The sequence below is a fragment of the Neopsephotus bourkii genome, unplaced genomic scaffold (assembly GCF_033783945.1).
Source record: "Neopsephotus bourkii isolate Nb327-2 ecotype Australia unplaced genomic scaffold, CSIRO-AGI_Nbou_v1 NB_234, whole genome shotgun sequence".
Classification (NCBI taxonomy): Eukaryota; Metazoa; Chordata; class Aves; order Psittaciformes; family Psittacidae; genus Neopsephotus; species Neopsephotus bourkii.
In genome coordinates this window covers 11,804,476-11,817,411 of record NW_026900744.1, presented here as the reverse complement: position 1 = coordinate 11,817,411, position 12,936 = coordinate 11,804,476, and the positions used below count along the sequence as shown (strand labels likewise).

At 41.6% G+C, this 12,936-nt stretch overlaps 1 protein-coding gene across 2 annotated transcripts in view; it reads right to left on the bottom strand.

Annotated features, from left to right (window-relative positions):
* BRINP3 (BMP/retinoic acid inducible neural specific 3) overlaps window positions 1–10,050 on the bottom strand; it is a 204,478-nt gene extending 194,428 nt beyond the window's left edge. For both annotated transcript variants that reach the window (XM_061345337.1, XM_061345338.1), the window contains exon 1: window positions 9,850–10,050. Coding sequence is in view for 1 of the 2 variants with exons in the window: in XM_061345338.1 (XP_061201322.1) it covers window positions 9,850–9,923 (74 nt within the window). In the remaining variant the exon portion in view is untranslated. The remainder of the gene's footprint in view (window positions 1–9,849) is intronic.
* Window positions 10,051–12,936: the final 2,886 nt, after the last annotated feature.

Below are 12,936 nucleotides of genomic sequence, written 5' to 3'. Positions count from 1 at the left end.
GTAACTCAAAAATTTCCAGCTAAAACATCTGATGGTATGAAAGAGAAAGAGTTAGAATGGAAACAGAACAAGCTCTCGTTGAATACATTTGGGATCTGTGCTACAGAAAAAGAAAAGAATAGCATATGAAGAGTTCCTGGTCCAGGCATAATCTATCATGTGTCACTGTGACATAAAATTTTGCATACTGGAGCATTTGAGTTTGGAAAAAATCCTAACAGGAGACATATTTAGAAGCTTACCTTCCATCTTACTAGATTTTTTTAAAACTCAATTTTTAACCTGAAATTTTCAATATTCATTGCTATAATGTGGGGTATGTTTCAATGGCAATTAGGTAGGTCCTTAAGATTTTTAGAGTACACCCTAAAATTAAGTATTAAACTATCACTGAAAAGTCATGAAGTACTAGTTCTAGTATTTCTTTCATTTATAAGTATTAGTCCCCAGACACTTTTCTGGCCCAATTTATTAGCTAAGTATCAGTTAGCTATGAAAAGACACATCTAAGTTACTTATATCCAGTGAACCACATCAGAGTAAGAAACAGCTTTTATCTGTTTAATTTCCTCTTTCTACCAGTTTTAAAACCCTGGGCTGTTTCAATTGTTATCATCTAGAATGGGAAAAAGCAGCTATTTACAGGTTGTAAACTAAAGCTTTTAGGTTTTCAAGTCTGAGGATCAATCCAAATATAACTGATTTTTCTCTAATGTAGAAGAATTTATATTAAACTAACATGAGATGAGGTGAAATGACACTTTGCTCAACAAATTGTTGAGATGAAGAAGATTCAGTTTAAAGAGGAAGGAGAGTATTTGGAGCAGAGTTACCTTGAAGTATAGTTGTAATTTTACCATATAACCATTAACAAGTCAATTAAGCTTCTTTAATTATAGTTTCTGTTCAGGGAATCAGGAAATTAATGTCTATAGAGTAATTTCAAATTACTGGATAACAAAAATGTCATAAAATAAAAAAGAAGTTAGTCATTCTACTAACAGAGTGGCTGACTATTTTTGTTGCTATGTAAAATTTCTGTTTCTGGAGATTCTGTAACAAACCTTCAGAAAAGGATGAAGGGGAAAGGAATTGTCAGTCTCAGACAAAAATAGGTTTTTGAAGCTGTTGAAGTGCTAATATTGTTTGTACAGTAATGAAGAGGAAAAAAATAATGCTGCGTAGCTGTTCTCTGGTCTTAAGAGGGCCAAAGAAGTATTGAACTCTATTGACTGTAATATGGATGTCTTTACAAAATCTAGTTTACAGCCTAGATTCATGTGCTTCCATACGCTAAAATATTACTTAACCTAAACCGTAATCCTGTTTTTATTTTTAAATATTAGCACAAAAATAAGGTGGGGTGGGAGTTATTTCTGAGAATTATTTTTTTAGTTTAGGAGCTCTGGTTCAGACATGAGATATAGTCCCGCAATTTTAGTTAAGTGATATCCGATCAAGGATTTATACCTTTCTTGATTTTATTTTCCATGTGAAAATAAGTGGTTACAGCTTAGACCAGTAGTTAGAAATGATCTCCATAAAGACCTAATGGGATGACATTTTCCTTTCAGTGCACCTTTCTAATACATTACAGTAAGAATGCATGATTTTATATATTTTATTTATTAACATTGTTATCTAGTAGAATGGTAATGGTTTTGGTTTGCTTTTCTATCACGCCTTTTGAGATAAAAGTGCTCCAGAGCTCATGGAGTATTTTACATCTGATTTCACAGATGATGTATTTTTTTTTTCAGCTGGTGTAAATGGATGTTTAAAATAGTTTTCAGGTTCCTAAGCTTCAAGTTATTTATGCTAGCAGGAAAAAAAAAAAACCACACACACACAAAAAAAAACAGCACACCAACTTACATCGCGACTGTTCTCCTGTCAGAAACAACTTATTTCCTGTTATGCAAGCTCCTTAAACAGGATTTACAGAGAATTCAAGAGACCATAGTTCTACATCAGATCCTACCATAACCTGCTATGTGACTTTACATAAGTCCCTTTGCTGCAACATTCTAAGCCTGTAGCTATATGGGCAGTAGCCAGATCTTCTTAAATGTTCATGTTATAGCCATTAATTTTTTTACAGTAAGAGTGGGGACTTTATGGCTGACTGACCTAAGATTCAGGCTTCAGCAAGCCAGTCTGAACCTAACTGCTCCTCAAGATGGATAATACACAAAACTTGATTGTACAAGTAATAATTATGTCACATGTAGTGGGCAGCCTGCTATCTCATATAACACCAGAGCTTCCTTGTGAGTCCTGATTTTTGACAAGTTTAGAAAAAATTACAAAATTAGACAAAAAAAATAAAAGGGCTCTCTGTTAAAAGATGTTTTTATTGTGAACATCATTTTACACAGAAAGAAAGTCTGGGCTTTAATGTTTTATCACAAATTACAATCTCCTTACTGTCTTTTATCTACATGGTAGTCTAAACCATGTTAGTACACTAACAAAATTATCACTATTTCTTGCTGTAGCCCATAGAAAAACACACTGATTTAGTAGAAAGGTGTTAAGATAATGCTGAAAAGTTTTAAACTTTCAACTGGTATCTTTATAGTTCAGAGTAAGGAGACACACAGTCTGTTTATTAGAGATTACAGATCACTGTAGTTTCTCTAAGTATGAGGAACACAGACTTTTCTTATTATAGCCTTTTTTTTTTTTTCTCTCTCTGGAAAGACTTGGGTGGGGGGGGAAATGTTCTAGACTTTGTCTGTCCAAGACAAACCAGTATCAAGAAACTAAGATGTTTTAAGAATAAGAGCACGTTTCAAAAAAAAGCCACTACTGTCTCTTCAACTAATGTGAATCAATCTAATAAACTTGTGCTAACAGATAGCTTAAAGGGTACTTAGTAAGTTACTAAAGCTTTTACTTTTTAAGCCAGTGATTCAGATTCATATCCCACAGGAGCAGTGATTAAAAAAAGGAACATCACCGACTAATGGCCATCACCAGCTAATGGCTCTATGTGAAATAAATTCATAATCTCCAGAGGCTGGTAGAAGGATGAGTATCCACGTGCATAAATATTGCTGCTTTACATAAACATCCATATTCATTAGAAATTCTGGTACAAAACTAAGAAATAAGGTGATTAAGCCAAAAAAATGATGAACATCTGCACACTCTTGTGGAAAAGCGGTGGGTATAAGCCCTGCCCCGTAGATCATCCAACAGTTCAAGATGGAAGAACAAAAGATTGAACTCTGATATTTCGCTTGCAATATTTTTAAATCTTTACTGTAAGTAAATACAGGTGCTGATATGACCACTGTCATGAATCTAAAGTATGCATATATAGACAAGTTACACGTATATAGATTTTTGTGTTCAAATTACAAGACAAAATTATATAAGAGAACATTTGTTGTAATAAATATTTGTTCCATCTGTCCTCCAAACTGTTAATGAACAGGGTTCAGTAATGTTTTAGGTGAAAAACAGCTAATTAAAAGTAAACTCTTGGGCTGCCATCTTAATCTACAATACTGTTTTCTAGCACACAGCAGTATTTTTAACCAGTGATGTTAAGCCTCTTTGAAAATAGAGATTTCAAATAGAGAAAGGGGGGGAGGGAGGGAATATATGAAGAATGTATTTATAATGTATTTTATTAATCCCTTTTTATCTCAGAGTGGCCATCTATGTTCAGTTAACCAGCTGGTTTTGTTATTTCTGGTAGATTTATGTGTGCTGAAAGAGCTTAATTTAGCTCTACAGAGTTCTCAGTAGACATGAATATTAAGGGATTAAAGGTATGGAGTCATGTTCAGATTCCGCAGATTTAGGTCCTTTACCTGGCAGTGTATAATAAATACCTTAGAAATCACTTTTCTCATTAATCAAGTGCTGATAGGCATGGCAGTGAAGGTGTTACTACAAATTAGTAGAATTTTCTAATCATCATTAATGTAACTGCTACAGTAAAGGTATCTGACTGACGAGTCTTAGGAGCTCAGCTCATTATAAGAGAAAGCACTGCAGTTAAATAATCTTAATTTAGCTAACAGTATATATACCTGGTCAATCTTTTGAAGGTGGAACAAAATCTGTGGCCTTTGTGAGAGGCTTATTAGTTAAACATGAAAAAATTTAACATTGCAGAGAGTATCTTTCTTACTCATCAGTGCATTATTTTGTGGCACGTAGAGCAAGTGGAGACTTTCAGTAGGAGATGGGAAAAAGACTGTGCTAAATAATTGATCACATGGCATGAGATGGGGCAAAAGAGTAATTATACCAAACCATGTGTGTGGAGGGATGGATAGTGCAAATCATGCATATTTATATCTATGTATACATATGTATATGCAAACTATGTTTATGTATGCACACTTACTGTGGTACACATAAATGATTAATTTCAGAGCTGAGACCAAATTATTCACTTTACAGTTTTCAGCAGTATGATGACTTGAGTCACAAGATACTGAACGCCTGCAGCTCAGTGGGGCATTTCAAAAAATAGAGCTCTCAATGTTCCTCAATTTCATATAGAGAAATGTTGATTTGTCAATTATGACAGAGAACTGAGACCTAAACTGATGTAGGATCAGGTTAAAAATCCTCCAGTTCTTTAGTATTTTAATGTTATTTCACCCAAGATATGCAAAGCCTTACATTCTTCAGTATGCAGCATGTAATTTCATGATGCTTTCTTCTTTTAACTCTGAGGTTGATTTTGGTTCCAAATTATTATTTTGGAAATTGATCTTGCTTTCAGCGAAGTTAATAACAATGCTCTGATCTCCTTTAATTGTACAAAATCAGCCCCTCACTGAACAGCAGACATATTGAACAACGGGAAAACAATGCTACGAAGAGAATGTGGTTGCAACGTTATTTTTGAAAAGTGCCCTCTCTTACGATAGCAAACGGTGAGATCAAGAGGTAAGATAACTTCCCCATAAAATGTCTGGCTGTAAGTTAGACTACCTGCAGCAGTCTAGCATGACAGTTTGCTTTAATGCAACTTTTTGAAAAAGTATTTTGGCTAAATTTGTCAAAACATATTTCCGATGATTTTGCTCTCATATGAATGAATAAGAAAGGGCTTCATTAGGCATACGGCAGGAAAACCCTTAAATATTTCCAGAAAGTATCACCTAATACTTCTTGCCACTCCCTTTTTCTTCTAAGCAAAAAATTTTGTAAATTGATTGATCTTCCAATTTTCCATTTAGATTTTCATCAATTGCTGAAAAAGCAAGCTTCCTGATGAAAAGGGATCTCATTTGTTTTCAGTAGGTGTTGCATCTCAAACAAGAAATTTCTTAGACTGATCATAGTCAGACATGATTACTCAATTTCAAATTAATCCAAATGGAGTAAAAATAATTTAGTCTCATAAATCACCATCTCTACCTGGGGCTGGGAGGAGTAAAAAGTCACTGCAATGTATGTGACTAAAGAAATAACTTTTCAGACATACATTGGTGTAAACAATGAGTAGACTTCTGTAACTGATTCTTCACAATAGCATTCAGACCACAGTAGAAAAAATAGAAGAGGATGAAATGGGGTCATTATATCATTTAAAGATCCTCAAGTTTTATTGTTGGCTTGTTGTACAAATGCTGCCTTCTGCAGCAAGATCTGTAGAACACCCAGGGGCTTGTTTCCATGTTTCCTAGTTAACGTTTTCACTTACAGTGTTTCAGCATTTCATGAACAAGCATCCCAAACACAGCAACTCTGATGAACTCGGTGTCTGTTGTGGAAGTTAGCTCTCACTGGAGGTGGATCAGCTTACAGAAAATATAGCATATTTTGTGCCTCCACCCCACACCCCATCCCTTTAATTATGTACATGTTTTAGAGAGAAAAATGTTTGAAGGCAAAAATTTGTAGGCAGTTTTGCTATGGTATTTTGATAATTAGACAGCACCACCACAGCATCTAAGACTACACTTCTGTTGCTACACTGAAATACAGAGAGGAAGAGATAGAAGTCAAATGCTTCTATTCTCAATGCTAGGTCTTTGAGAATATGGTAAAGCTGATAGAGCACATATTCAAAAGAAGTAACTACTTGTACGGTTGGAGTTGAGCATTGACAGTAGTCTGTAAAGTCTGGTATCTAGATGGACTGCTCCTATGAATTTATTTCTTTTATCTTGTAAATGAAGGTAGGGCCATCTTATCTTTGTTTCTGCATACTTAATGTGCCAGTGTCACTCATGTTTGAAAATGCAGACTATAAGGTTCTGACTTCACTTCTTTTTACAGCATTCTTTTATGATGACATTTTTAAATAGTTAGATGTAGGCTTTTCTAGGAAAGAAGTTATTTTTGTTTCTTCTGACAGACTTTCTTGTCAGATACATGTCTCTGAACTACTCTACATATTTTTTTCAAAATCAAATCTATCTCACATTGGCCTTCATTTGATATGGATCCATGACTGATTTTGATTCTACAATAGAACATCCTTCACTTATCACATACAATCTTCTTCCAGTCATGAATTTACTTCATATGCATACACTTGCTTAATCTCTAAAAGAAATCATTACAACTGGAAACTGACATAGTATTTCAACAGGATTCCCAAACAGTGAATCATACCATATTCCACTTTTTTCCCACTCTGTGCACTACACAATTTTAATACTTAATGAAAGGTACACAGAGAATGTACTTGAATTCAGATGTGAACAATACAGACTGCTGTTAACAAAGCCCTTACGTTTTTAAATGCAGGATGGTCTCTAAATAGCACAGAAATTGTAGCCCAAAAAAGCCTAACTCCTGTCTTCCAACATACAGTATACACCTTATTTTCTTTACCTTGCTTTTTACACCATGCTATGTGTTGTTCATGCTTCTGTTGCCTGGACTTGGCTAGTGCATCTATGAGGTGACACAGGGATCATGCTTAGAACACCTGCAACCCTTGATTAACTCGTTCCAGTCAAGTATCTCTCCCTCCCCGCTGCCGGCAGCCTTGGCAAGCCTGCACACATGGGTGTTTTCTGGGCTGGAGTGGAGCAGACAGCCGCTCTCTTGGAGGTTTGATTTCTCCTTCATTTGCCTACCTTCCCAGTGGCAGGCAAGGCGTTAGGGGCAACGAGCCCTTCCCCCACACACCCCCATGGTACCTCACCCCGGGTACAAGCACAACTTGAAGAAAACGTAGGGTTAAGTGCGGGTGGATGACCAGTCAGGCTGGACTTTGACATACATCTTTACAGGTCTTTCCTTTGCCAAAGCCCGCTCCTTGGTTGTCCGCCTTTCACTGGCAATAGTTAAAATCAAGAAATTAACTCCTGGCCAAAAAGGAGTCCCAAAGCCACACAGCTCCAGGGGAGATGAAGGTAGCAGAGGAAGCAGAGGTAATCCTTGGCAGTGAAATCCGTCAGACAAGCAGGTAGTCTGGACACCTAAATGAAGAGGGCTGTTTGGGACAGTTCCCTTGGGAATGGGCCACGGGGTTTGGGAGGCATCATACTACGAGTGTTTTGTACAAAAAGCAAAAGAACCAGCCAAAGCAAAGCAAAACAGCCAGGCTCCTGCCTGATATCCCGGTATCTTTCTGAGTCATCCAGCCCAATATGAGGGTATCCTCTAGTCTGGGAGGGCTAAACGCTGGAAATGAACCATCAAGGCTAATGAGAATCTTCTCTATTCAGCATACCTCAGGCTTGCTTGTTGCAATCGCCCATTAAGCCCACATTAATTGCATTGATTTATTTGATGTTTGTATGCAAAGGGTTTGGCGTGTCCCCCTCTTGGCTTCTGCTTCGCACAGAAACACCACCCGGTCCAACCAGTGTCAGGTTTACTGCCCAGGCACCGTTTTGCTGCCATCTATTACAGTGACTGTGATCTAAACAACTCAGCTGCCCCCATCCTGTGTCCTACCATCTCTCACCCCCCTCGGCACAGAGAGAAAATAGAGTGCTCTTAAACCCGGGAAATACTCTGATGATAGGCACATAAATCTCTTCTGCAGAGCGCTACTATTTAACTAGCACGGCGAGGTGGTGCTCACTGGGTGAGGTATTCCCACAGCGAGTAAATCTCTCAGGGCTCCCAGTTTTGGTCGTTTGTTTCTCCCCAGGGTTAGAGAAAAAAAATATAGGTATTGAAAATCAGGTAGAACTTTTGAAACGCACTTACCCATGTAATGGTAGGGAAGGGAAGGGGGTATGACTGCAAGTAAACTTTCCTGAGCAGCTTGGTGCGGCAGGATCCCAGCCGCAGCAGCGTCAGAGTCGGGTAATTCAGGAGAAATGGCTGGGGTTTGTTTCACTACCCGAGTCCCGTGCGAAGGGCCCCGGGGCAGGAGGAGGTGTGTGCGGTGGGGGGGGGGGGGGGGCCCCGGCGGCTGCAGGGGAGGCAGGTCGGCAGTGACGGTGATGAGAAAACCTCCTGGAGAAGAGACACTGGGAGAAGGACGCTTAGATAAGGAGTAGATAGGGGGGGGGTTGAGCTGCCGGGAGTAGAGAGGATCTAGAGGAAGGATGAATTTTGGATCGCACGCCTGAAGGGCTTCTTCACTCCCCTTTTCCCTGCATTAGCCAGCAATTTGGAGGCGGAGGAGGGAGGAGGCGACTGGGAAGCATTCTCACGAAGACGGTATTGAAGGAGGCAATGATCTTTTCCGTCCTCTGCTTGCCACCAGACAATAAATTCGTATCTCTTACTGGCATCTCTACCTGCTCGCAAGCCTTTAGCACCTTCCTTGTGATGTCTGCACTCACTACTTTGGAGACACGACTGTACACAAGTACACACACACACCTATCCTGCACACCATACGGTAGAGTTATATAAAGCCCAGTGAATACCTCCCTGAGAAAAGTAACATGTTCCCTGCCTACCTTCTGCTACTGAACGTGGATCTCTGCCGCTAGTTAGAAATACAGAAATACTGGAAGTATTAAACATAAATAGCGCCCTGAAGGCACTTGTCCCCTTTTTTTTTAATAAAAAAAAAAAAAACCTATTTATATTCCTTGGTGCTCTCCTCTATTTTTCTTACAAAGTACAGAAGCCCCTACTTGATTCAAAAGATAGTCTGTGCTTCAAAACGCGGCAGGTACGTTCGTTCCTGCGCTCCTCAGGCCAGGGATAAATGCAGATATTTCAGAAAATAGTGATACATAAAACCAGGATGTGTAACGGGATTCAGGAATGCGGGAAGGGCGTGAAGCGGGAGCAGGAGCGGCAGGGCAGGAGCAGCTGCTGATTCCCCCCTCCAGCAGCAGCCCGCGCAGCCCGGCGTGCTGTCACCTTCGAGCACAAGCGATAAGAGAGATTTAATTAAGTCTGGAAATCCTTTCCTATCCGTTCTGCAGAATAATTCCCCACTCCTTATCCAAGCTTCTTCAGGGAGTCAGAAAGGGTAGTGAACTTTTCCACCTTATCTCCCCACGCAGACTTCCAGACACTCCTTTAGACACGCTCACGACTCCCTTAACCACGAGCGATTTCTGTCCACCCTCCAACATGAGGAGAAATACTGAGCCCTTCCAGCATTCATAACAGCAGCTGTATCTGCAAGGGTTAAACTAGAGAATGTAGCAGGTACAGTGCCTGATGAAAACATTAATAAAAGGTGATGAATAAGCAAGGTGATAGTAAAGACTGTGGGAGTGAGACTGCGGTGCGGATTGCAACTCAGTGCCTAAAGCGGTGACTAACGTACGGAATGGATGCAGGCAAGCAGGATCGGTGCTTCGTAATTTCTTCGAGTTTAGAAAGTGGAGCCCGCCAGGATACTGAAAGGTTCAGAAGCAAGGAGAGGCAATTGAGACGCTGCTTTGCTTTGTTATTCCTGAAAACAAGCAATCTGAACGCGAATTAAAGCCTACTTACCGGGTGAAATTGCAGGAAGCGAGGCGGCTGTGAGCAAAATGCATCCCGACTCTAAGCATATAGTCCATGGTCATCGGCTTCAAGCTAAAGGAGAGCTTTGCATGGTGGTGGGACTCTGGAAAACATCAGCAGCTCTGTGTAGCAGAGCAGCAAGTATAACAAAATCATTCACACCGTGCGTCTGTGCGTGTGTGTGTGTGTGTGTGTGTGTGCGTGCGTGTGTGTGTGTGTGTGTGTGTGTAGTGGGGAGAGAGGCTCAAGACCCAAGGGCGGGGGGGGGGGGGGGAGAGGCTGGAGGGAGGAGAAAGGGAAGGAAATCCGAATAGCAAGAAGAGTTGAGGGGAGGGATAGGATTTACTAGGGCTGGGGTGGGCTTTTTGGTGGTGGTGGTAGTGATCCTCAAGGAAAGGATAGCAAATTGTGGGATCTCAACAACGAGCAGGAAGAGATGGGTTTTACCAAGCCAGGTAGAGCAATGACAAGACAGCACCGAGAAGTGGGAGGCTGTAGCGAGCATAGGCGGTCCGGAGAGGGGCGAGAGCGGGTCTCATCCCGCCAGCTGCGGCAGAGGGGCGGGCTGGGGCCCCAGGGTGGAGACACCGGTGAAGCCCGACGCTGCCCTCCCCGCAGAGGTCCCCGCACCGGGGTCAGGATTTGCAGGACTTCGCCAGCCTCCCTCTGGGAAGGAGGGAGGCGGGAGAGGGGGAAGGGGCCGCCTGCGCGGCTGGGCGCGGGGAGTCGCGGTGCGGGGCCGGCCCCGGTTCGGCCGCTTCACAGGGGGGAGCAACATGGCAGAAGGGCGGGTGGGAAGGGTGTTGGGGAAGAGCACGGCACTACCAATAGCAGCCCAAGGGGCCGGGGCACAGGCAGTGGGGGCTCGGCACGGGGCCGGGGTAGTTAGCTGGCTGCTGTGTGGTGCAGCACCCGTTCCTCCTCCTCCACCCGCAGTCCAGCGAGCCACAGCAGCGGTATCGACCGGGTAAGAGGACCCCAGCTCCCAGCCTCTCCCTCTCCCCTCAGCCAAGCCTTTGTTTCAGATTTTTTATTATTATTAATTTTTCCGCAGCCAGTCTCCCCCGGAGCTGGTTCTCCCTGTTCGCACTCTGAGCCTGCTTGCTCGCCCGGCTGTGGCCGCTCCATCTTCCCTGTCCCGGACTGATCCTGCTCTCCCTCCCCGACAGGGAAAGACAGCAGAGAGGCCCCTTGCGTCGGGAACCGGCTTCTCGGAGCTATGCAGGGAGGCGGACATCACGGCGATAAGTATTTGCGGAGCGAAGGGAGAGGGATGGGCGGAAATGTTCCTGCTAATCACTCATGCACCCTCCCTGCCCTGGGTAAGCGAAGCATCCTCCCTTCGTCCCCCCTTTCCCGGCGCTTCTAGTCTCTCTGTATGGAAATCACGAGATGGCTCGGTGGAAAAATCTCTTTTCCTCGCATAGCGGCTCCAGAGTGTGTGCTGAATTTCAAGGTGTGTGTGGGAGGGGAAGGCAGGGACAGCATTTATGGAGCTTGATGCCCCCTCCCCTACATATGTGCTGTAAGCAGCCATTCGCGTTTATGGCTAATAAAAACGTATTTCCCTACGTATAGTTAGGCTGAGAGCTTGGTACTAGTAAACTGAAAGCCCATCCGTGTCAGGGAACAGCCTGCAGAAGCTTTGGCATCCCTGCATGTAAGGCACACCATGCTTCCCATGATCACAGTGACCATATAGACTACGTGATGTATATACCTTGGACAATACTGAGTAACCATCAGTAATACACCAGCACTTGTCCATTGTGCTATGTGTGGTCTTTAAAAGAGACTGTAATTGCTGTTGAGCTTTTTGACTGAGGTTTTTGTCTTCTCTCAGTTATCTGTCTAAGCTCTGGTGTGAAGCAATCAGATACATTTGCAGTTCTGTCAGTTTTGTTTCCAGAATCTGTTGTGAGAGCAATCTTCAGCAACTGAAGAAACCCAAGATTACCCTGACACCACATTGGTTTGTTCCTTTCAGCATGGTTTATATATATATATATATATATATATGCACATACATATATATATTACTAAAGAATTGAGTGGTCTGATATTGCCAATGATTTAGCATACTTTGGTTTTGGAGAGAAAGGACCAAAGGAAGGATATTATGGTTAATAAAGGAAAAAATGCAGTGTTCAAGTGTAGGAGCTGTTGCATATGTATGATTCATTATGCAGTTATAAAAATGAAAGGCTTACCATCTTCCCTCTTTGCCTTAGAGTAAAATTTCTCTTGCAGCAACAAGTAGCACAGGCTCCTCTTCTCCTCTTTCTTCCCCCTCTCACCTTCAGCCCATCCTGACAAAATGCCAGTTACAAAGGTCAGCCTGTTTATGTAAAGATCACTGTGCTTCTTGACAAAGACTGCTGCATATGAAGCCTGCAATGACTATCAAACAGAGTTTTGGATTCAAGATACTCAATAAGAGTACTGTCCATTTTTTAGAACTGATAGAATCCCAGAAAAACAAAAGACAAAGAGACATAGTGTGTGAATAGGATAGGTCAACAGTGCCAGAGTGCACATGGGCAGCAATATCTTCATAGTAGTGTTTGTTACTGAAGATACTAGCAAGATCCAATGGACCTTTATATATATGTGTGTGTGTGTGTGTGTGTGTGTATAAGAGATTTTCTGATACTTTAATGCTTTTCTGCTCTTCTCTTTACATTTCTTGATAACTCTAATGATGTCCTAGGTTGAATCTGTTCTGCAGCTACTTCACACCAAAGGTAGCTTAAACCAGCCAAGGAGAATTCTGAAGCTGAACAATTCCACCCTCCCAAAAAAAGGGAAGAGATCAACTTCACTCAGCTTTGGCTTAGAACTTCATTTTTCATTTCATAGCATCCAGATGTGCAGTGGACATAATCTGATCTTTATTTCACTGTGGTCCCTTTCCTTCCCTGCTGACTTTAACCTAGAGAGCAGTGCAGCTTTGTTTCCTGAACCAGTATCACTTATCTTGTTCCTTTCCAACTTTAAATCTGATAAGCATAATCTGATGTTATTTACTTGTGTATATATGACTAATAGCTAAATGTTAAAAAAGCTATCTTCCAC